Here is a 26834-nt window from a genome sequence, read left to right on the forward strand (position 1 = left end):
TGAGTTGTATAAAAAAAAAATAATTATTTCATTGATGTTACCTTTTAATTTAATACTTCATATTCAGATATTCATTTGGAAATAAACAGCCTTTCAGATCTATACTCATCTGATGTGGTCAGTCACTTTACTTCTAAGAAATACTGTTATACCATAAAATTCTAATTTGTAAATCTGGAATTTTACACTTTATTACTACCACTACAAAACAATACACTGAGCGAACTTGTTATACATTGCTTTGCATATCTGCGTAACCTGAATTTTTTCCAGTAGTATCACTTTAAGGCGCACCCAAGTTAACCTCAAACAAAAAGTAGTTGTGTTTAGAAAAGGGTAATAATCCAACAAGTTGGCAATGCATGAAGTTGCTCCAAATATGTTCGGAGGAGAAGTTCAACATTATGTAAAAATCAATTTTTGATATGTACTACACCCAGTTCATATTGCCAGAAAAACACTAGTGTTTTTTTTTTTGAAAAAAGGACAAATTTATCAAATGAAGCAAATATCCATCAAGAGAAAAAGCAATTCAGATAAAGTTAATGTGTTTTCACAATGCTGAGACTTGTGAGCAAAATTTATGGACAACAAAGTGTTGTACAAAACTCTTCTATTTCACTCAAAATTCATATAACTAAAACCCATGAGAAAAGGAACAGTATTAAAAGACTGAATTTGACAGTAGCATATATGAAAAGTTCTAGATGCATTATTTTAACATTCAGCCTATATTGGTTACGAAAGATTTTTAGGATAATGAACTGGAAGCCAACACATTTTCACAAAATTTAGCTCCAACAGGTAACATCTTTATTCCATACATAGTCTAAACTGAAAATTAATAAAATGTGGTTTAATCTGAGGTGATTTGTACTGCACCTCAGCATAAGTCTATGCCTTGCTTTCCTACAACGATATGAACATCAATTGCATCAATAAACCATCTACGACTGAATTCACACACATACAAATATGATGAAAATTCAGGAAATTAAAGACTTCTTTGAACTTTAATAAAAACAAAGTTCTGGTAGATTCACACTGAAAACATATATTATATCTCTTGACATGTTTACTACAGTATACTTCAATAGTTCATTGAACAACAGCATATTTTTATCTGTATTTTGTCTAACATCTCCTACATCATTTCTGGTATGTATGTTTTGTTTGAATGTAACGAGGCGTGCAAATGGCAATGACTACTGTACAATATTAAGCTTTGACAGATAAGGAAAATATTCATTCTCAGTCTAGAAACATTACATAAAAAAACTCTTTATGGAATTATTTTAAGTAAGTTTCTACAGTCTAGACCACTGCAACACTTATACCATAATATTGTCTTGTTACAATCAACATTTAATATCTGCCTGTCATGCACATGAAGACTTACGTGCAATTATGTGCGCACACACACACACACACACACACACACACACACACACACACACACACACACACACACACACACACGATGGGTAACTAACACTGCAGGCAAATGTGCCCTGTTACAAATGAATCTTCAGAAAACTTACAGCCAGTATATACCTTAGAACACGTAAAGCATTTCTGTGACAAAATTCCACTGTTAGTGCTATGTTAACATTGGACACATTACAATGCTTCAATAAGATTGCACAGACATTCTTTTTCATACACAGAGCAATGACTTACATATACTAGAAATATGTGAATGAGTTTTCAGTGTTCCTTTCTACACAAGGAAACTGCAGTCCAGCTTATAGAGAATGTGGAACACGTGCTTGTTGTGGCCAACAAAATCATTACTAACGTACACAAATAAAAATTAAAAGTAACTGCAAAACTGGGAAACAAATTTTCTAAAACTCTTATGGATTCTAGTCTACTGGGAGGAATGATGGGTCAGAAAGAAGCACTATCGAGGTTCACCAAGGAAGACGAAGTTGAGAAACACGCATCCTCTTCTTTACTGAGTACATCTACAGGACTGAATGAAGTTTATATATAGATATACATTTATCAACATCAATCTTATTACAATACACATGTACAGTATTGGGGAACATAAATGCTGTTAAACATTTAACACACATAATATATCTTATATACAGTTTCCTTTAAGATAAATTTCGATACACTTATCTTACAGTGCTTTCTACTGGAGTACTATCTTCTATTTCATTCATTCCCATTCATAATCAACAATGAATATTTGATTCACTTTAAATCCAATAGACTCACTTTCAATTTTGTAAGTACAGGAAACAGATCTATTTAACACACACAAACCATGGTGTTAAAACATGTTTGCAAAACATTTAGTTTACTTGCACAGCTGCTGTTTAAATTTCTTCAGTTTTTACAGAAAATTAATGTACGTTCAATTAACTGTAATTATCTAAGTAAGATTAGTAATTTGAATCTATACTGTCCAAAATAAACAATGAAACTTGTTGCAATCCAGATGAAATTTTTTCCTCTTGTAATTACAATTACCAACATAATTTAAACCTGTCATGTCATGCAATGAATACAGGATGTGTCAACTACTCACTAGAAACAAATATTTACTCAAAATGAGTACACTGAAATCAATCTCCACACTTCATTACTGTCACATACTTCAGAGTAAGTTACAAGCTGTTAATTTAATACTTGCACCAGTAGCTATCTCCATTATAATTACTGTACAGTGAAGTTAATTTGATACTATACCTAGGAAGTTTACAAATAGAAAGCAAAAGTCTTATTAACACCTGTACAAGGGTTTTGCACAATCACAATGCAAACATTCAGATTATAACTTAGCCTTTGCTCCACTTATGGAATGCAAAACAGAAAAATGAGCAGGACCTCAACATTTAATATATATCAATATTAACCTAATGAGGGAACTAAGCTCTGCTCAAACTGCTCCAACAGTATACTTTCAATTACCAAATATCAAATATCAATTACTATCAGTGTCCACTCTATTGTGTTCAGTTGGAGGAGGGCAAGATGAGCAACAATTAATACAAACCTAACATACAAATTTAACTTTCCTTGTGAATACTAAACATCCAACAAATTTTGATTTTATTGGTCTGACAAACAATTCCAAATTACTTTAATACTCTTTGGTTGTAAAAAGCAGTGGAATATACCAAATTTAACAACATAACCAACAGTTTCCTTTACCTCTGTATGTGACAATTTGAGATTGTACACCTTACACTCACTGCAACCAGATCTACCCTTCACAAACAATGTTTCTTCAGAACTAAGTCATAAGCACAAGGGCCTTGTAAACAAAAATCTTAACTCATTGTACACCACAGCCTTTAATGTCATCAGTATCCATGCATACTGTGCTAGAACCATATCACTGGAAGTCACCACCGAATTATTATTCAGATCCACATGAAACTATTGGAACTTCAGCACATTAATTTGAGGGGTCTAAGTTTGTTGAGAGCTTTATTTACATCCCTGCAAAATAAAAATGGAGAACTTAGTTTCAAGATTTTTTAACACACACACACACACACACACACACACCTCAGGAATTGTGTAACAAAACTCGAATGAGTAATTTATTAATTGTACAGAACATTACTGTTAAACTGTGACAAAGCTTAAATGTGAAACAATTCAAAAACCATTCCATTTAACTTTTAAGGCTGAATATGCAGTTAAGAGCAAATAACGTGTGTAAAAAACAAATTTCAAATTTTTTACACAACATTTTTATTGTTACCTGATTGAATCCAAGATGAGATTACATTCTACTAAATGTTATTACACTCACAGGAATTAATATAAAAAAGCACGTTCTGTAGACGTTATATCACTATTCCCAGAAGTTCTGATTCTAAAATACTTTTGCAACCAGACTTTTGTGTTTAGCAATTTATTTTACCATCTGAAATTCTGTAGGTCCTGCAAACAACCAATTAGGTAATTACTGATACAGTAAACGTAAGACCTGACAAAGTTAACACCTCCACAATATTTGTACCCAAGGAAGTGAGGGACGGTACTAAAAACCTACACTAGTATCCTTAAAAGTGCTGTACTGTCACTTATTACTTGTCCATTCTATTTAGTGCACTGACATGTGAATATTAATCAGCACTTTAACAACATTCATCACACAATATGATTTTTAAAATTCCTTATTGTATATGAACCCACATTTTGCCAGAATAAACCACTGGTCACTAATTCTGATGCTTCATTTGTCATCAAAATCTTGTTTGGTAAGTCTTTCTTTGAATTATACCACCTTTGAACTGTATCACTCACTGACTACTAATTTATTCAGGTTTTGCAGTATTTGTAGTTCTCTGCATTGTTTGTACCACATAACTACTTTTGGGGAGGGGGAGGTGGGGAGTAGGGGTTAGAAACTTCAATCTCACTTCACTCTTCCCAAACTGCCATAATTTCACACTGCTTGATCAACTTTAACATTTCACTTGCACATTCAGTCACTTTTCTATTAAGACTAACTCCTTTCCACAAGGGGTGCTCAATAAGTACGCAGCACATTTTTCTGAAAGGAGGTTGGTTTTATTAAGGATTCTATTACACCATATTATTCCTTTGGACTACAAGAATCGTATTTTTCAATATAGTCTCCATGCGAAGCCTTACTCCAACTTACTGGGAGGGCCTGTATGCCCAGACAGTACCACTCCACTGGCCGAACAGAACAAATATACTGCTGCACCAATAGCCTCCCCATTATCAATATACGGTTTCCCGCATACTTCATTGGGCCAAACAGATGGAAGTCCGAAGATGTGAAATCCAGGCTGTAGTGTGGATGAGTAAGAACAGCCCAATGACGTTTTACAAGCTACTCTCTGGTGCACAGACTTGGGTGAGGTCTTGCACTGTCACAGAGACTGAGAAGTTCATTTGCATTTTAGTAATTGTGAACACGCTGAAGTAGTTTCTTCAGTTTCCCCGAGGGTAGCACGACACGCTGCAGAGTCGATCATCACATCACAAGGGAGGATATCTTCAGAATAACCCCATTCAGAGTCCCAGGAAACAGTCACCATGACTTTACGGGGCTGAGGGTCCAGCTTTGAATTTATTCTTCGGAGAAGAAGTGGTGTGGGGCCACTTCACATATTGCAGTTTTGTTTCCAGTTCGAGGTGATGAACCCGTGTGTCATTGCCTGTGAAGATGACTGACAAAAGTGTCACAATAACACTCACAATGAGCAAGAAATTCCACACAGACAGTCCTTCATAGCTCTTTACAATCTGTTATGCGGCGAGGAACCCAGCGGGCGTGCAAACACACCGAGTACCAGAACTGGTGGACAACTATCTCAGCACTATCAACACGGTCATCCAGTTGAGTTGCAGGAGTCTTTGCCGCGTGTGGCTGGCTGGGAGGTGGGAGATTGGACAGGTTTGTGGGACCCTGTTGCAAGGATGACAAACACCTCACCCAACGACTCCCTGTACTTTTGTTCACTGTCAGGTCGCTTCAGACCTTCTGCAAGCACCTACGAGTATCCGTTGCTATCATTTTGCACTAAAACAAATTCAATGACAGCTCTCTGCTTGGAATGCACCCTTGTCACCAGTGCCATTTTGAAGGCTACACACAGCACTACCACTTATTTGAACTTCACGACACTATAGTGGCTGAAGCAGATTATGTCCAACAAAAAATTCCACACTTTCCCGGTTTAAATTGGTTGAGAAAAAATGTATTGCACTGCTTAGTTAACACCTCTCTTAATTCTAACCTAAAAATTTAATGATGTTAATAGAAAACTGTCTTATCTGTGCACAGAGGCATCACTATCACTTCCCATGACCAGGTTGCATGGTACCAACATACACCACTATGAACATACCCATGGCTTACACAGCTGGACCTGCAGTTCACTTTGTCGAGTAACTGTTTCTTTTTGGTTTGTTTCCCCATTAGGCTTCACGATTTCATAATGGGATATTTTGATATATGGCCAAGGTCTTGCAGCAAAATACCCAGAATAAAAGTGGCATTACTTCATACTTTCAGATGTTACTGCGAGAAACTGCCATGCCGTGCACTTTACTTCTCTCATTTGAAACCCTTTGTGCAAAACTCAAAATCAACAAATTATTTCCCTATAACACAGTATCAGCGTTCCTTTTCTGAATTTCTCAATGTTTCCCTACCTGAACACTCAGTATTTGCTATATTTGTAACAGATGGTAACCAATGCCTGAAACCACTAACACTGTACTGTACTGGGCAAGTTCATTCTGTCACTTATTTTCAGTCATGAAATGATTAACTTTTGAATTGTTTTAGAGGAATTTTACGTCAGTCTTGCCAAACCCTGCCTGACAAGGAGTGTACATAGTTTGGTGCACCTGCATTTAAAATTGCAGCCATTTACAGGAACATTTGCTAGAGCACGCACTACATTACTTGGAAGAAAAATGTAAACCTTGGCTTTAAATATTCCCTGTAACAGAAGAAGCAGACATGTATAGTATCAGGACACTGTTGGTTGGAAGGAGGTATTCCACAACACAAGCTCCTGCTGCATATCTGCAACACCCATATTCCTCATCGACAGATATTTTGATCAATGGCATCAATACATTACGCAGTTCCAATCATTATAGGCCGAACAATAATTCCTGGTAGGTAATAGAAATTTTGAGATCACTTGTCCCAGCTTGGGCTAGACTTATTTACATATCTAGTTGTTTGAAAAATGGATGGCATTTTCTAATTATTGTTATTAGATCAATGGTTGTGACATGCCTGTGAACTGTCCAGGTATTTCTATTATTAATATTCACTTTTGTCCCACCAACACTATCTCATCCTCAAATTTGCTGTAACTGGATGTTCGACTTCTTTGATGTCTAGCCAGTCTCAAACAGGAACAGATAATTCACCAAATACTCAATGAACACTAATCAACAGCCTCCAGCAATGTGTTTTGTTTTATTTGCAGATGTTCACATTACCATATCAAGTTCATTTTTCAGTGCCACAGATAAAGGGCATTAAGCATTTCATCAAACCCACTAGTTAAGTATTCATTAGCTGAATAACAACAATGATGAAACATGCTTTAAGAAATCCCCATGATAATCAAGATCAAAAAATGTGTGTTTCATTTAGCTGTAACTAAAATATGCTATAATTGTCAGATTGTCAACAAATACTGAAAATGACATTTCCTGACAATATTGGTGGACCATTCACAAATTAACATTTTCTTATGCAACATTAAATGTTGTTGTGGGTGTAGCTTTTAATTGATAAGTTAACTGCTAGAAAGTTCACAACTCAATTTGTTTCAGTTTTAGCACAGCTTAAGCAGCAAATGTGAGCCTATCCTCTGGAAGGCAAGAAGAATGACAGCTTACCTACAAAGCTCCAAAAGGATCAAGTTGTGTCCCTTGTTGGGCTTGCTGTTGTGCTTGCTGTGCATTCAAAGTGGGTGCAGGTGTTGCAGCCATCATACCAGGTGCCGGTCCCCCAATTCGAGGGCTCCCCATCATGGTAGCACCACCTCCAATCATGCCAGGATTACCCATAATAGGGACAGCGCTTACTGGTCGTATGCCCTGCAAATTCTATGATATAAAGAAAATCCTCAGACACATACTATTAGCCAAAATGTGCACTTAGCTCACGCATTCTGCTACAATACACCGTTGGAAATAAAAATTTCAACACCAAAGAATAATTAATGTGGAGCAATGAATACTGGATTACATTTGCTTACGTAACATATTTAACTGATTCACACTGCAAGATCACAGATTAATGTATGTGCGAGATGAGCCATTGCAAATGTGAAATGCTGGTACATTAATAGCCAGTGTAACTGCCAGAGTGTTGAATGCAAGCACATTTGCATGCTTGCATCGTGTTCTACACATGCCAAATGTTAGCTTGTGGGATGGAGTTCCATGCCTGCTGCACTTGATAGGTCAGTACAGGGACCAATAATCCTTGAATTGTCCAATGATGTCCAGTATGTGCTCGATTGGAGACAGATCTAGTGATCGAGCAGGCTGAGGCAACATGTCAACACAATGTAGAGCACATTTGGTTACAACAGCAGTACGCGGGTGAGCATTATCCTGCTGGGAAATACCCCATGGAGTACTGCTCACAAAAAGGCAGCACAGCATGTCCAATCATCAGGTGAGTGTACAAATTTTCAATCAGGGTGTATTTGATAACCACAAGAGTGCTGTTCCTGTTATATGAAATTGCACCACTCCAGCTGTGGGTCCTGTGTGCCTAGCAAGCAGACAGGTTTGTTACACATCCTCAACTGGCCACCACCTAAACTCACTCACGGCTATCACTGGCACTGAGGTACAACCAGCTTTCACCAGGAAACACAACAGCCCTGCACCCTGCTCTGTTATGAGCTCTCACTTGACACCACTGAAGTCACAAATGGCAGTGGTTTGTCATCTATGGGATGCACACTACAGGGAGTCTGGCTCAGAGTTGTACTTCAAGTAACAGATTTGAACCAGTTCGTTGTGTCAATGTGGTGCCAACTGCTGCTCAAATTTCTGTTGCAGATGCAGTATGACGCACCAGAGCCATGCGCCAAACATGACGATCATCCATGTTTGTAGTGACACATGAACATCCAGAGACCAGTCTTCTTGCGACCCTACATTATCACGACCATTACTGCCAACAACCATGTACATAGGCTGCGTTACTGCCAAGTCTTTCAGGATTTTTTAAAAGTCAGTGGGGTGCTGATAATGGTATTTGTGGCTCTAAAGGCATTCTTGACTAAAAACAACACCCCACCCCTCCAAGTCCAGAGGGAGAGGTAACCAAAACATCCAGTACCGTATGTATTTAAAGCAAACCTGATTTGCATCCCCAGTGAAGCTACTAGTACCATTGTTATATGACTGGCATGAAACTAATAGAAATCTTTCATATTTAGGAACACACAGAAGCACTGTGTTTCAATTTTTTTTGCCACTACTATATTTTGTACCCTCTTATGACAAACTAAATTCCTCAGAAGTAGTTAAATTTATCTGTTGTCTGACACACACACACACACGCACACACACAGTGCGTGTTACATGATTTTTTTAAGCCACATTGAAAGTAAACAATAATTATACCAAGATGAGATACAAAATGCTGAAATGACACACCGCTGAAAAACTGCATCTCCTTTGCAAATCTGCTAATACAGTACACTGTAACACCATAAATAACACAACAAAGCATGCCCAAGCAGTTTCAGTAATGAATTAAAACACTTACCACAGGTGATAATGCTTGAAATGGCATACTGGTCATTCCGGGCCCCTGAAATATTAATCACCAGCATCATGCTCAGCCCACTGCCATATACTATAACCAAACACCACTATGAAAAGCAGAGCAAAAATTATTACAAGTTGAATTAACATAGCAATTTAAAAGCTGCAGACATGCCCAGAAGAAATGATGTCCTTCATACACATCAGCAAAGGACTTTCTGTAAATCACTGAGTAACTGTACTCAAATCCATGCCAAACATGCTAAGTAATTATGACAATATTCAGAGTAAAGGAGGGGGGGGGGGGGGAGAGGGAGAGGGGGAGAGAGAGAGAGAGAGAGAGAGAGAGAGAGAGAGAGAGAGAGAGAGAGAGAGAGAGAGAGAGAATGCCATCACTAACTTCAAGAAATATTTAAAAATATTTTACTCTATCTGAACTACAAATATTTTACTGATAATTTATGGAAGGTGCAGAACTATTCAAAAATTTCATTTTGCTTCTACAGAACTAGCTGGGTGCACAAATTGCAGTACCCAAATACTATACCATTACTCTAGCAGCATAAAGAAAAAAAAATATTTTAATGCAGCAATTACCATAGGTCGATATCCAGCACCAGTCGTTGCAGCCATCGGTTGTGGGGACCAACCAGTGGCTCCTGGTTTTGCAGCGTTTTTGGGCGAGTTCCACTGAACACCCCTGTATCAAATTATTTCAATAGTTAGGAAAGAATTAAACAAGAGATGTACATACGTATGTACGTATACACAGACACACACGCACGCACCTGTTCTGTATATAAAACTTGACAATTAGATGCGGTTTTTTACTTATCTGTAATCTGAACTGAATGCATAAAGAGAGAGATTACTACTACTAAATTTTTGTTAGAACATTACATACTGTACAGGATAATCAAAGGGGCAGCTGCTAATTATTATTTATGAACTTGAATACTGTATCCACATTTTCAGCAAGTCAATGCTAAACAAACCATTGTTTGTGTGTCTTAAAAGTAAGTTATCTCCAATGTCTTCCCCCATCCACTTCCTGATATAACAATCTGAACTGTGCACTGTACAGGTACAGTAAAGGCATAAATAGATGAGGTGCAGTGAAATTTAGTTTCTCTGGTAACCTAAGGAAATGAAGAACCTAAAATTAAGTATTGCTGTCATAGGCATTACTGCCCAACTATATTAGAAATCATCTTCAAACTGAAGACTACACAATGCACCTTAGTACGTGCTCCACAAACGGGGGAGGGAAAGGGAGGGGGAGAGGGAGGGAGGGGGAGAGAGAGAGAGAGAGAGAGAGAGAGAGAGAGAGAGAGAGAGAGAGAGAGAGAGAGAGGGGGGGGGGGGGGGGGAGGGGAGCCACTACTAATATTTTTGAAGCTGTATTTCATTTCTTAGTTGCAGAAATGGCACATTTGGTACTGATTACACCACCCCCAATTGAGAAATTTTTCTTTGAAGAACATGTTCAACAATTTGCTGTTAATCACTGCACCCCTTCTGTATACCATATCAACAATCTTCCTTTCAAATATATGATACTAATGTAATTAACAGTATTCCGGCAACTACAAAAAGCTTTCATTTTCACAGTGCTTTCCAATGGCATTCTATTACTAAAAATGGAGACCAATCTAAATTACAGTGACTTACTTCACAGTCTGAGTGCTGCCCTTGTTGATAGTTAAGTTCTGTGCCAGAGAAGCAAGGCTGCTATCCAAGTCTCCAGTGAGCACCTTACTGCTGCTGTCTGCAGGTACAGAGCTTGCAGCAGTGGCAGCTAGGCCTGGGACTGCTGAAACGGGACCAGGACCACCACTGTGTTGCTGAGATGGTAGCAACACATCGCCCAAGCCATCAAAACCTAGCGCATCAACAAGCATACGACCGCCACCATGCCAGCCAAGCAACAAAACCAAGCTAGTTCTTAAGAAACCCCAACATGCTTTCAACATAAATTTCTAGTTAAATTTATTAGCAGAGAGTAGCACAGGTGACCATGAAGCAGTGTTGGGACTTGCCAAGATGAAGTACACACACACACACACACACACACACACACACACACACACACACACACACACACACACACACACACGTCTACAAACTTAAGCATTAATGAATAGTTCTCAGAATTACAGACCATTAACAGCATTTAAGTTCCAGTGATTTATGTTACTGAGCATATGGAAATCTATGTTTAATGATGCATACATTATGACAGTGATCTGCTTTAATATCCATAACTATTAGTCTGTTAAATCTAATGAGAAAGGTTATATTTATATGTAATTAAAATCACTTACTACAGAAACCTAGTTTCTTTAATACTGTGATATTACTACAATTATCAATCCTGATGCTGCTCTAGTAGCACGTTACTAAACAAAACTTCAAATAGGAGGAAAAAGAGGCAGTAGGTTATGTTAAACCTTGGCTTAATGCTCAAGAAGAGAGGACAGCATTCTTATGTGTGATGCACACAGTACTAAACGCTATCCTCTCGAACTATCTTCTTATACTGGGAGGAAATTAAATGAAAGTAACAGAAGTGTAAATGTTAAACAATACAAACAGGAAAGGCTAACAAAAGCTTACTATGTTTGAGGTGAATCTTAACCTTTTTGGAAAATAGGTCAATTTCTTTACCTTTCAATCTCCGAAAGTTTACACTGAGGTAAATGCCCTAAGTTTTCTCCCAAGGTCCCAAATTCATGGATATACATTACTATGTATAAAAATATTGTCATTACAGTATTCCAACAAGTTGGGAGTAAATACTAGAAGAAAGGAACTATTAGCACTTAATTTTTTTGGTAACTACCATAATTTTGTAGTCTTTAGGAGTGCCAAAGACTAATGTTTGAAGGATTAGTCTCTTTTTCCTCCTCCCAAAAACACTCACTCACTCACTCGCTCTCACTCTCTACAAAGTCAGTAAGTAGCAACAAAATAAATGACCCTATCAAGAACCAGTTTAAATAGTTGAAACAATATTCATCAAATGGAAAGGTATGAAACAACGTAACAACCAAACAGGTTGAAATTTGTTTAGTGCTACTCTGGGATATGAGTCACATCTAGAAACACGAATGTAATGTTGCCACATGCCCCAAAAAAGTTCAAAGATTTGCACTCAGCAGTCCAGTTGATGCTCACTTCATTTTTGATGTCCAAGGTAAAATACTCATCAAATTCCTCAAGCACAGAAAAACCATTAACAGTGGTATGTACTATGAGAGACACTGTAGCCTACGAAGTCCAACAGCAGACACCATGGGTTCCTCAAAAGGGGGAGGGGGGGAAGGGGGGGAGGGAGGGAGGCAGGGGAAAGGTGGTGCCACTGATTTTACTCAACAGGAACTTGTGTCCACAGGCCTCCATGGTCACACGAAGTATAATGGCCAAGTTAAAGTGCGACCAACTTTAACATCAGCCCTACTGCCTGGACATGCTGCCCTGCAACTTCCATGTATGTTATTTGCTAAACAAACATCAGGAAGCACTCTGATGACTAACTGCAGGACACAGTGGCAGGAATTCTGGGAACAGGTAATCTTTCAGCTACTGATACCATGGGGTAGTTTTTCTCAGGCTTCTGGTGATTACTTTGCAATAGACTTCAATTATATGACAGTGTTGTTTCATACCTTTTCTTTTGAAGTTCCCTCATAAAAAAAATTTTTCGCTCAGTATTGACAGTAACAAGCTGTAACCCCCTCTCCAGGAGAAACTACATCACTTAGTTAAACTTTGGAAGCAATGTTGTGTACTTTAAAAATACTATGCAACAGCTTTTGCAACTGTGATACTAGTTTTATCATGCAGTGTGTGAATTTGTATCTTATTACTTTCTAGACTTCCAAAGAAATGTAATGTCAAAATTAAAATTCAACTTTTACAAGTGTGGGTATTACCAAGGTCTTATTTCTTAAAACTATTACATAGTTACAATAACTAAGGTGCTTCTTAAGCAAAACTGTTATTCAATTGACAGGATCTGCAAATTAACTAATTACTATAAGCTAAGTTTCAGCATAGTCTATGACCACATTTGCATTAAGCTGAAGTTCAGAATGGAAAACACACACGATCCTTTTGTTTACCCGCTGTTGACACTATCAAAATTTTCGACAGCAATTCATTTGGAGATTATATGCAGGGTGTTACAAAAAGGTACGGCCAAACTTTCAGGAAACATTCCTCACACACAAAGAAAGAAAATATGTTATGTGGACATGTGTCCGGAAACGCTTACTTTCCATGTTAGAGCTAATTTTATTACTTCTCTTCAAATCACATTAATCATTGAATGGAAACACACAGCAACAGAACGTACCAGCGTGACTTCAAACACTTTGTTACAGGAAATGTTCAAAATGTCCTCCATTAGCGAGGATACATGCATCCACCCTCCCGTCGCATGGAATCCCTGATGTGCTGATGCAGTCCTGGAGAATGGCGTATTTTATCACAGCCGTCCACAATACGAACACGAAGAGCCTCTATATTTGGTACCGGGGTTGCGTAGACAAGAGCTTTCAAATGCCCCCATAAATGAAAGTCAAGAGGGTTGAGGTCAGGAGAGCGTGCAGGCCATGGAATTGGTCCGCCTCTACCAATCCATCGGTCACCGAATCTGTTGTTGAGAAGTGTACGAACACTTCTACTGAAATGTGCAGGAGCTCCATCGTGCATGAACCATATGTGTCGTACTTGTAAAGGCACATGTTCTAGCAGCACAGGTAGAGTACCCCGTATGAAATCATGGTGGTGAATCGAGGAAGTACAGTACATACTGACAAAACTAAAATGAGCTCTAACACGGAAATTAAGCATTTCCGGACACATGTCCACATAACATCTTTTCTTTATTTGTGTGAGAGGAATGTTTCCTGAAAGTTTGGCCGTACCTTCTTGTAACATCAAAATTCTCTCTCGATATGAGACTGCTAGTTTCCCCACGAAAGTCTCCTCCTCCTCCTCCTCTTGCACGTATGCAGTTACTGAGATCTCCATAGCAATATCTCCATCATTACGTAACATCAGACATCTGGGGTTGGGCAATGCCACAGCCTCAGAATTATTTGTCATTACTGTATCAGTACGTCATTTCATTTTTTTACTTTGCACATAGGTGAAAATAAAGATTAGTTCTTCCTCCACAAAACTATTTATGTTAGTATAGCACAGCCACATAACAAGCACATTGGCAACATGGAGTGCAAGGAGATACTGCAACACATGCACACAATAAGCACAAATAATATTCCTCCAATACTTTAAGATCCAACACCTAACGAAGAACTTAATGCCTCGGATAACCTTCCATTATATATTCACCCATTCAATGTTACTATATTCTACATCATCTATTTAATGCAACATAGAAACTATAATATAAATAACAACATGTCACGAGGATTATGTATACATAGTCCTTCATATTAGCACTATGTAACCTTATCCTAAGATGAACTACTGTGTAACTTCAAAAATCATTGAAATGGAAAAATTGGCAATTTAAATAGTAAATTCAATTTTTATGCATTTTTAAAGACACAACTAGAAATTTAAGTAAACTGGGAACAAATTTAAATTTTAATACTGCATTTTTAAATTGTGTCTAATTTCATAAGGGTGATGACTATTTATACAAAAAATTTTCAGTTTTACTTACAAAGTATTTCTGAATTGCAAGTACTGAACATTAACTTTTGAATACCCTGAAACACTGGCTAAAGCAAAGCTGGCAACTACTAGAAAGCCATAAGCAGATGTGTAACATAGAAGCAGAAGTCAACAGCATCCAATTGAGTCACCTGTCATGCCCATTCCTCGTTTGGCTGGTGAGCCGTAGCCCATAGGAGCACCAGCAGGTGTCTGGCCAAACGCCACACCTCCACCTCCTCCTCCTCCGGCCATTATCCCCATATCGAACCCACCATACATAGGCTGCGCAGGATACGATGCAGGCACAGATGTTGTGACTGACCCCACAGAGGGTGGAGGTCGCGTAGGTGAGCCACCCAGAGCAGCGCGAATACTTTCATTGAGGTCCTCAAAAGCACTCTTTGATGGAATATTGGCAGGAGCAGGTCTGCTAGGAGAGCCTCCAGCAGGCACAGGAGAGTCCGTCCTCGGTGTTCCACTTGTAGCAGGAGGAGGAGGACGGGGAGGTGGAGGTGATGCCACTTTCGCAGCCATCTGGGCAGATCCCTCTGTAATGCTATTATCAGACACTGACTGTTCCTCTCTGATCTTTTTTTCCTCTAAACCTGATACCTCTGTGGGTTGCAAGAGTCCCTCACCCCCTGCGAATAAGCCAGTGTCTCGACTGCCTCCAAAATCGTTCCCAAAAAGATCATTCCCACTGTCCCCCCGTTTTGTTTGCTCGTCAAATATCCCCGACCCAGTGGCCATGGCTGAGGAGGTGGTTTCCTGGTGGCTTCCACGAGCCGGGCTAAAGTCGGACACGAAGGGATTCGGTGCAGCCGTCCCGGCAGTCGCAGCTTGCGGAAAGAACAACAATTTGTGAACAGAATAGCAGGACAGGGTTATACAGAAGTTGTTGCCAAATCTGAGTATCTGTCATCTACAAATTACAAAAATTTGTCAGGTAATAAAGGAGTGACTGGAATGATATATTCCTGATTAACAGCAGAATCAGATGCAGCTTGTGAGTTAACACTATCTGCTTTGTAACAGCTAAGTGAATATATAGCTTTCAATTTTGAACAAGTTAATTGGCCAGTACCACTACAGCCATTCAAATAAAAGCTGTGGCCCAATTCCTCAGTACAAAGTAACTCTCAGCAAAAAATCACCGAGTAAAGCTACATCGGGAGAGGTGAGAAAGAAGAATTGATAAAGACAAATGTTTTTGAAGAAATACATTAAAAAGTGCAATGCAAGCAGTATGTTATAATGAAAGGTATCATGCATCTGTGCTGTTATGGTCTTAGTGCAGATGAGTACATAGCATTTATATTATGTTACAAAAACTGAATTCAAATTTAATGATTCGACAACACTGTTCATGACTGGAGTTTCACACCAGAAGCCATTTTGCAAAATTATTTGAGCAACCTGCTCCATGCTACAATTATAAGATGAAGTAATTTCACATTTTCCATTTTCCTAAATGTTTTGGGATCTAAAGTTAAAGATTACTGTAAATCATTAAATGGTTTTCAAGATTCACAACACAATTAAACCTACAAAGTTATAATTTTTACTTTGTGTTTTTGTACATGCATCAACTTTATGCATACTTCCTTTAATTACATGTCCACAGATTGATGCAAGAGCTACATAGGCTGCCTTGTTTGTCACTAATCGGTGTTTATCAGATTACTGAAGCTGTGACATTCTATGAACAGGAATAGCTCCACACTGTAAGCACATCTGCAGTTCAGTGACTGCACAGTGAATGTAACTTAAGGAGACTTTTCCTACTTAATTATGTTCCTAAATATGGGCACAAGTGAACGAAGTGCTGCAACGTTAACACACAATATGGAAGATAAAGTATAAAATGTTAAATTCTCTGTTTGAAAGCAATAATACTAGTCATAAATAACCCTGCCGAGTTAACAATTGTAGAAGTTGCTGCACTTTACTACTATTTTATACTTATCCAGCCTTGTAAATTCCTTTACACACGCCAACACCTAACTTTACGTCAACACAATATTATGTTGTGACAGTTTTGTTCTTTCTTTGTATGAAAGCCGGGCACGGTATCAAATGAAGGCATGTGTCCGAGTTCGTTGTTTTAGTATTTGTTATGTAACTATTTGCGTATTTGTCTTAATAATGGTTAATGCTTTCATTCAAATTTCTATCTACTTCAGCTTAATTTTTTGTTGCAGAACAACCTGTCAGTTCTATGTACTGCACAAAGCTTCCTTCAATTACTTCCAGATTCATGGAAGCTGTGCACAAGAAAATAGGATTGATGGGCTGGTCTGCAGCTACAGCTAATCTGAAGCTACTGAAAATTTCTACAAAAATCAGTATCATTAAAACAAATGGGACGATCTGAAGCAAAAATACTAGAATTTTTTCTTTTTAAGATCAGTTTCTCACAAGACATGGTTGCTGGCCTCTGGTGACATGATCTTAACTATTTCAGCATTCTCTCAACCTTTTTCAGCTGGTAGGCTTAGGAAACTACAGTTCTGAGTGCAGTGACTTAGCATCTGTTTGGTGTGAATGTGTAAATATGGCTGGGTCATCTGAGCCATGTGCTTAGGATGACAACTTATTGTTTCATGGCTAGAAGTGTGTAGGGATGAGGAATAGATTTAATCTTCCACTGTAAGTAACAAAGCATGCATAGCAACAGCATATGTGACCGAGGACAGTGGGACTGATAAAATTTGAATAGTCTACATTGTTAGATCAGCAGGACATACTGAACAAAGTGTGTGTGTTTTGACGACATCTGCTCAGAACAAAGGACATGTTCATTTACAGTAAGTCCACAACAAAGTAGTAATAAATAATTCAGTGGATCCATTAGAACTCCCAACTTTCTGTAATCAATTAACTAGTTCATACTGCACTAAAAGTGAATTTGTATATATCACAGCAACAAAAATTTCCTCACGTGGAAAGTCATGTTTGTCAGATATACATGTATTTTTGCTTTGTTATTGCGTCTGGTATTATGTGGTTAAACTTATTTCCTGTATACAGTATCTATAACTAAATTTTGAGATTGATGTCATGAAATAGACTAATATCGCTATTCTTTTTCCCCATTTTCTGCTAACACGAATATTACTGTGAACTACACTCCTGGAAATTGAAATAAGAACACCATGAATTCATTGTCCCAGGAAGGGGAAACTTTATTGACACATTCCTGGGGTCAGATACATCACATGATCACACTGACAGAACCACAGGCACATAGACACAGGCAACAGAGCATGCACAATGTCGGCACTAGTACAGTGTATATCCACCTTTCGCAGCAATGCAGGCTGCTATTCTCCCACGGAGACGATCGTAGAGATGCTGGATGTAGTCCTGTGGAACGGCTTGCCATGCCATTTCCACCTGGCGCCTCAGTTGGACCAGCGTTCGTGCTGGACGTGCAGACCGCCTGAGACGACGCTTCATCCAGTCCCAAACATGCTCAATGGGGGACAGATCCGGAGATCTTGCTGGCCAGGGTAGTTGACTTACACCTTCTAGAGCACGTTGGGTGGCACGGGATACATGCGGACGTGCATTGCCCTGTTGGAACAGCAAGTTCCCTTGCCGGTCTAGGAATGGTAGAACGATGGGTTCGATGACGGTTTGGATGTACCGTGCACTATTCAGTGTCCCCTCGATGATCACCAGTGGTGTACGGCCAGTGTAGGAGATCGTTCCCCACACCATGATGCCGGGTGTTGGCCCTGTGTGCCTCGGTCGTATGCAGTCCTGATTGTGGCGCTCACCTGCACGGCGCCAAACACGCATACGACCATCATTGGCACCAAGGCAGAAGCGACTCATCGCTGAAGACGACACGTCTCCATTCGTCCCTCCATTCACGCCTGTCGCGACACCACTGGAGGCGGGCTGCACGATGTTGGGGCGTGAGCGGAAGACGGCCTAACGGTGTGCGGGACCGTAGCCCAGCTTCATGGAGACGGTTGCGAATGGTCCTCGCCGATACCCCAGGAGCAACAGTGTCCCTAATTTGCTGGGAAGTGGCGGTGCGGTCCCCTACGGCACTGCGTAGGATCCTACGGTCTTGGCGTGCATCCGTGCGTCGCTGCGGTCCGGTCCCAGGTCGACGGGCACATGCACCTCCCGCCGACCACTGGCGACAACATCGATGTACTGTGGAGACCTCACGCCCCACGTGTTGAGCAATTCGGCGGTACGTCCACCCGGCCTCCCGCATGCCCACTATACGCCCTCGCTCAAAGTCCGTCAACTGCACATACGGTTCACGTCCACGCTGTCGCGGCATGCTACCAGTGTTAAAGACTGCGATGGAGCTCCATATGCCACAGCAAACTGGCTGACACTGACGGCGGCGGTGCACAAATGCTGCGCAGCTAGCGCCATTCGACTGCCAACACCGCGGTTCCTGGTGTGTCCGCTGTGCCGTGCGTGTGATCATTGCTTGTACAGCCCTCTCGCAGTGTCCGGAGCAAGTATGGTGGGTCTGACACACCGGTGTCAATGTGTTCTTTTTTCCATTTCCAGGAGTGTATATTCAATGTTATAAGGTGCAATCAATTACTGCTCGTCAAGACAAGATTTTGTGATGTGCGTGCACCTGACCAGAATTCTGTTGTGAATGGGAGCCTCAGGTTCTGGAAATGGAACCTCAGTCTTCTTGAACTCATTATTGTAAAACTATCGAGACTTTGAATGATGTTATCTAATTTTTTTCCAGGTTATTTGTAGAACATGGTTGTACATTGTGGCAGGAACACACAAATATGGTCAAGTATTGGGCCACATCTTGACACTGTAAAGTGAGTGGCCTGGCCTAAAGGTGAAGTAGGAGAAACAGAAATCTTTAGTCACCTAATACACACTGAAGATGGTGGAGTACGGAATGCAGTGAGATCAGATATTTTCACACTTCACCTCCATGAAGATCATATCTAAAAAGAAAGGAAGGATAAAGGTAGTGGCCATTTCAAGAATAGTGAATGACTAAGAAATATTTACGAGTTACAGGTAAGTGGCTAGACACTGACTGTTCATCCAATGAAGAGTGAAAACCTGAAAGTGTGGTACAGAGAAACTTTCAGCTACATTAACGTGTCTCCAATGCATGTCTTTTACCAAAAATAAGTTGGAGAAAATGATTCTCTGGACTGTAGGGGGAAGTTTATTCAAGAACTGGTACACACCACTGTGCAAAATAAATCTGGAAAGTTATGCCAGAAGACAAAAGATTATTCTCTACATTTCATTGGAAGACTCATGTGCGTGTGCCAGCTACAGAGAAACAGGAGTGCATCAAAAAGTATCGGAAGTGAATCATTTTACCAACAAAGTTTATGTTTAACTGTGTGGCTCCCCATTTTGAAATCTACCAATGAATAGAAAATGTTAACTTTGTGACCAATTTTTTTTTTTTTAATTTTCGTGTTCTGAAACACTGAATAAACTGCATAATTTCATGGCTAAAATCAAATATAAATTTAGCTGCCCTACACGCATCACCTGTCTTCCATCCATGCTCTCAGAACATAACATCGTCTACTTTTACACAATTACTCCAGTTTAGAATTACTTGCTTGGCAAAGGGTTCATTGAACCACCTTCAAGCTATTTCTCTACCATTCCACTCTGTAACAGTGCACAGGAAGAACTATCACATACATACATACATAAATCCCTGTTCCATAGATCATGAATACATTTCTTAATGATGTGGAACGTGTCACTTCAAGTTAAGTTTTCTTTACACAAAACATTTTTTTTTATTTTCCAGTTATTACTTCATATCTAAGAATTCATCTATTGAGTAGAAGGATTTATCATTCAGAAATTCTTTCAATTTGCTTTTAAATGTTGGTTGACCATCTGTCTGACAATACTATTTGGCAAATGACCAAAGATTTTTGTGGCAGAATAATTCACCCCTTTATGTGCCAAAGTGAGATTTAATCCAGAATAGAGAAGATTATGATTTCTTCTAGTGTTGTAGCTATGCACTTTGCAGTCATTTTTGAACTGGAATTGGTTATTAATGGCAAATTTCATAAGTGAATCTATGTATTGCAGAGGTACTGTGAATATCCAGAGTTCCTTAAATGTCTGGGTGGGCTCCAGCTATTATTCTGGTTACACGCATTTGTGCAATGAATACTCTCTCTCAATAATGAATTGCCCTGAAATATGATGCCATATAAAAACAGTGAGTGAAAAATAAGCATAGTAGGCTAATTTACCAATATGTTTATCACCAAAATTAGCAATAACACTAATAGCTTAAGTAGCGGAACCTAACTGTTTCAGCAGATCATCAAGGTGTTTTCTTCAAATTCAATTTCTCATTTTCAGTATTCTGCCTTAGTAACTTATTTCTGTTCATAGTCTCTATCAATGTTTTATGTCATTTACTGTACAGAATTGTATAAACTGTGTTTTCTCAAAACGTAGCGAGTCTATTTGCAAAGAACCACTCTAATTTCTGAAAGACATTTGCAATTTCCTCAGCTGAATTCTGGCATGTTGGGGTGTGGTTTCTATACTTTTATCATCAGCAAGGAGAACTAGCTTTGCATCTTCATGAATACAGAGCAGCAAGTCATTAATATATATTAAGAACAATAAGGGACCCATGACAGCCCTGTGGGACACCATTCTTGATACCACCGCAGTTAAGGATTTTGCTGGTTTTTGCAGACCATCTGTACTGTCAATTTCAACCTTCTGCATTCTTCCAGTCAAATATGAATTAAACCATTTGTGCACTGTCTCACTCATACCACAATGTTTAAGCTTATCTAGAAGAATTTCATGATTCACACAATCAAAAGCCTTTGAGAGCTCAGTGTCCCAATGGGTGATGTTTGGTTATTCAATGCATTTAATATTTGATCAGTGAAAGCATATATAGCATTTTCTGTTGAAAAGCCTTTCTGAAAACCGAACTGACATTTTGTTAGTACTTCATTTTTACGAATATGCGATGCTACTCTTTAATACATTACTTTTTCAAGAATTTTGGATAAAGCTATCACAGATGAGATTGGGCAGTAGATGTTAGCATCAGCTCCATCCCCTTTTTTATGCAATGGTTTAACAACAGCGCATTTCAGTTTATCTGGAAAAAATTTTAATACTCTGTTGGATATGCCATCAATTCCATGTGAGCTTTGACTGAATTTATTATTTTCTTAATTTCAGTGGGAGAGAGGGGTTGAATTTCACTTTTATCAAATGGCACAAGTACTGCCTCTTCAATATACCATCTTGCATTTTCTAATGAACAGCTGGATCCCATTTTCTCTACAACATTTAAAAAAATGATTATTAATAATGTTTTTCTACTCTGACTTGTTAACGAACTTTTCACTGTGTCTGATAGAAACATAGTTTTCCTGTGCTCTCAGTTGCCCTTTTTCCCTTTTAAGATATTTTATCCCTTTAGTAAGCTGCAGCTTTTTACATGGTTTCTTACAATTATATTTTACTGTTTTCTTCAGGAAACAGTTTTCAAATATACTCTCAAACGTATCATGAAATAGGTTAACTTTTAACTTAGCATCATGTTTCCTGTACACCTCATCCCAGTCTAACTGTTGCAAGCTTTCCCTAAAATTTTGAATTGTTAAATCATTAATTGAACATAATATTTTGGAGGACTGTTTTGCTTTACTATATGGAGCTATATCATATACTCCAACTAGCTGTGCATCATGATTAGACAGACCATTCTTAACAGGAACGTTTTTATTTGATTAAATTTATCTTTGTCTATGAAAACATCTATCAATGTGCCACTTTCCTGTATAACCCAAGTAGGAAAATTAATAACTTATGTCAAATTGAAAGTACCAAGTAATACTTCAAGGTCAAGCTTTCTATATGACTTTCAGAAAATCTACATTGAAATCCCCGCAAACAATTTGCTTTCCTCTGACAGCACAACAAAGAATCCAAGTTTTTAAAAAGTACTTTAAAATTTCCCAATGGGGACCTATATATGGCTACAATTATGGAAGTGCCATTATTTGGATTAAGCTCACATGCACATGCTTCTATATGCTGCTCTACACAAAATTTTTTAGTTTCCAAATTTTCCACACTATGACAGATTTTAACATATATGGCAACTCCTCCTCTGTCCATAGTGTCTTTACTTACATGTGCTGAAAGCTTATATCCACCTACATCTTTCCATGTGAGCTCTGATTTCTCTGGTTATGAAGATCATTTTTCACTATATAGATGGGCACCAACAAAATACTTTTACATTCAGAGGAGAAAGTTAGGGTTAGAATTTCATACAAACCTCCTGTGGCAATGGAACACTTTTTAATGATTGCAACCCCAGTTTTCATATCATATCCATAGCACTCTATCCCTTATTTCATAACAAAAATGAACTGCCCTTTGGACTTTTCTGATGTCCTATCTGACAGATCTCTCATCATGCAGCAATACTCCTGAAGTTTTATTGGTTTGCTTCTCCCCCTGGCATATTCTTACTGCATGTGTTATGCTCTTATGGTCTTCTGACTTCTTGGAAACTTACCCTGTCAGTTAGATGACCTACAGTTGAATGGACTCTTAACATACTGCAGCTTGGCCTTTTTCACACTAGAGAATCATTGCCAGAGGTAGAAGAAGCAATAAATGACAGAAGAACCAAGGACTGCCTAGAGATTGAAAACTTAGCATTTGAATTTTTTGTCTAGCACTTACCCCACCAAATCACCATGCAACACAACATACTGACACCATACACAATGAAACTAAGAGGAATAATTACTACCACATAGCATGTAACAGCTATTGGGCTTTCAAATCTACTAAACTTTTGGAGTTTTGTCCCACCCTATACCCCTCCCCCTACTTTCCTAACATCTTTGCCCAAACTCCTCCCAAAGCACTAAATCAGAATGTATCGATGTTTTTTGCTTTTGCAACTGTTGGCAAACTTCAGTCATGAACACTTCCACAGTGGAAAGAGCATTCCAAAGTAAATCTTTTCTCAATTGAAACCATTAAGCCTTCAGAATGTCAAGTTTTTACTTAGTAACTTACCTGTTGCCTCACCACCTCCAAAAACTGATGTGAAGTTCTGGTCAGAAACAAATGCGTTTGTGCTGGACACTGGTGTAGGCTTGAAACCTAAAAAAAAGTATGAGGTGTCAGTATTCCACCAGTTTCATAATCCAATAATTTATCTACTTATCTTTGAAACAACTTTTAGTTGCCAGCCAGGACTTAACCTGCCCATTTGATTTTCACAAAAATCATGGAGTCTCAGAGAGAGAGAGAGAGAGAGAGAGAGAGAGAGAGAGAGAGAGAGAGAGAGAGAGAGAGAGAGAGAGAGAGAGAGAGAGAGAGAGAGAGAGAGGGGGGGGGGGGGGGGGGAAGAAGGATTGCAGGATATTTTGTCACTAAGTTACTGACTAGTTCCAACTTCAGTTTTATTCTCTCTGAAGGAATCGTTCTGGTTCAATTCCCTATCTTCGCCAAACTCCAAAAATCATTCTACTAGAATTTTATGAACATCTATCAAGATCAATAAACATAAGGTGCAGAAAATTCACCGATAACTGCTTAAGAGGTTTATTTGGAACCCTGCACAAGAATAGTTTTCATTCACCCAAGTACAACAATAGGTCATGTTTTGCTGCAAGTCACTATTTACATGAAAGGATGTGTGCTCTTTCAATATGATCAAATTTCAAATTCAATGTCTCTTTGCTTACCATTTGATAACCAAATGTCCGTTGAAGTCTTCCCAGCTGGAACAGACACTGGCTGTGGTGTTGCTGAGAATATGTCTGCAAATGGATTTCCACTCAACTGCAGAAGGTCATCTGATGCCTTTACGATTTGCTGAAACAATTTAACAATGTGAAATGCAAAAGAGCTGCTCTTTTCTCCACAAATACAATTTAAAGATACTATACCTTTGCTAGGAACAAATTGAGCACACAATACTGAAGTTCTCTCTCTTATACCATTTACATCCAACACAGTTGTCTGAATATTCTCTGCACTCATTTCCTTTTTAAAAATATTCATCCCAGAAAGAACAATTTGTTTCTGTTTAAATGCACGCCTTTGCTCCCGAAGTACTTTTGGTTTCTGCAAGTGGTCTAATCTATGACATGCACTTACCCTTCTACCCCTCTACAACATTCATAAGCCATAAAATGCTTACAAATCAGCACGAAATTTTTCATCAGCTTATTTCCTAAGAGAAAAAGGCACAGTTTTGCAATGCTGTGAACTTATTGGCAAGTTGTGAAGAACATTTTACTCCTAATCATAATCAGATAGCCCAAAATAAACTACTAATACCTCTTAAAAATAGGCCAACATTTCTGCATTGTTTTGGTATTCCACCAAAAGTGATGAAAGAAGTGCCACTTTATACTTTTGACAAATTTATAGTATCTAAAGAGCTAATAACAAAGGAGAAAAACTATTTAAAAAGCCACAATAATAGAGCAAACTTAAATATTTGAACATTGTAGTTTAAATACCAAACAACTGAAGTTTATACTACCTAAATCACAGCTATATTTTCACGTAAGTGAATTGTAACACTACTTTCTGAGATGTCTGCTGTAGCCTGATCCAATGAGTAGCATATATGTTATGAGAGTAATAAATCTATCCTCACCTCTTATGTTCTCCTAGCTATTTCTCTAAATTAGTCTGGTAAATGTTAGGCTCTATGATGAAACAATATCTTTTAGAGAGCTTTTATGAATGAAGCTCCAAAAAGATATTCAGAATTCTAGGAAATACGAATTTATGGTTTTGTGTCGATTTTGAGAAAATGATAAATCAATATGACACAGAAGAGAACATTATGAAGTAACCGGATCAGATCTCAGACCGACTATTTCAATTTGTATCATCCTATTTTCAAAAAACAGGTGACTATCTTAATCCATATTCCACATAACTAAGAGAATGCCCATTAATTTATTTGACTGAAGTTTAAATTTTGATTATTTTCCTTAAAATCAAAATATGGGAAATTAGTATCAACAGCTTCAGAAAATTGTGGGCTTCAATCACATCAAAACAATTTAGAAACATGACAGGATATAAAAAAAATGGGTGTAACTATTCAACTATGGAAATTTAAGTACCTTCTGTAAATCAGGAACAATCAGCCTACAAAATTGACAAGGTTGTTGGTTCTTAAGCTTCAATTTTAACACTTATATTTTGCACAGTAATGAATTTACGATACCTTCATATCATGGTATCTCCTGAACTATACGTGAAAACAATTGCACCAAGATTGGAGAAGCTATGTATAATACTATGAATATGAAATTCACTACAGAATTGCCAAGTTGACAAGTTTGTTTACACTTATGGTGTTATCACAATGCTGTCATACTCTTACGAAGGACTAATGTGAAAGATCCACTCTGTGAACTTGCAGAGCATATTTTACTTTATTCCTGTCATAGGCAAATCATATGCCATTGAAAGGAGGTCCCCTGCTTAAGCAGCTACACCATGTATCTTCCATATAAAACTACAGCACAGTCATATCAACTGTTCACTTGGATGAATGGTAACTGTCAAATACTGTGGCCAAGGACAAGGTTCACTGCCCACTGCCCGAACATGGCACAACGAACTTCGAGTTGACTCCACTTACTGTGAATTTCTGTGCTATCTGTCCTCCTGCTGCCCCCAAAACCAAATTCACCAATTTGCATAGGTGCGTAGTGCCTTTCAAGTATTCCCTCACTCCCTTTGCATTCTCCTCATCCTACCCCTCTCTCTTCTCCACTAACTACTCCAAACTACTGCACAGCTCCATGCTCACTTCTTTCCTTGCAACCCCCCCCCCCCCCACCCCCAAT

General features: G+C 38.6%; 1 protein-coding gene across 10 annotated transcripts in view; it reads right to left on the bottom strand.

Moving 5' to 3' along the window:
• Window positions 1–790: 790 nt before the first annotated feature.
• Window positions 791–26834, bottom strand: part of LOC124721092 (phosphatidylinositol-binding clathrin assembly protein LAP) — a 174739-nt gene continuing 148695 nt past the window's right edge. For 2 of the 10 annotated variants that reach the window (XM_047245913.1, XM_047245905.1), the window contains 8 exons: window positions 24702–24831; window positions 24028–24114; window positions 15105–15794; window positions 10936–11074; window positions 9862–9964; window positions 9266–9310; window positions 7372–7581; window positions 791–3459 (listed from right to left, as the gene is read on the bottom strand). In XM_047245913.1, the coding sequence (XP_047101869.1) occupies window positions 7372–7581; window positions 9266–9310; window positions 9862–9964; window positions 10936–11074; window positions 15105–15794; window positions 24028–24114; window positions 24702–24831 (1404 nt within the window). In that variant the 3' untranslated portion in view covers window positions 791–3459. Of the gene's footprint in view, window positions 3460–7371; window positions 7582–9265; window positions 9311–9861; window positions 9965–10935; window positions 11147–15104; window positions 15795–24027; window positions 24115–24701; window positions 24832–26834 lie in introns of all 10 variants that reach the window. The other 8 variants (XM_047245907.1, XM_047245904.1, XM_047245906.1 and 5 more) reach the window with 7 other exon arrangements.

The sequence above is a fragment of the Schistocerca piceifrons genome, chromosome X (assembly GCF_021461385.2).
Source record: "Schistocerca piceifrons isolate TAMUIC-IGC-003096 chromosome X, iqSchPice1.1, whole genome shotgun sequence".
Lineage (NCBI taxonomy): Eukaryota > Metazoa > Arthropoda > Insecta > Orthoptera > Acrididae > Schistocerca > Schistocerca piceifrons.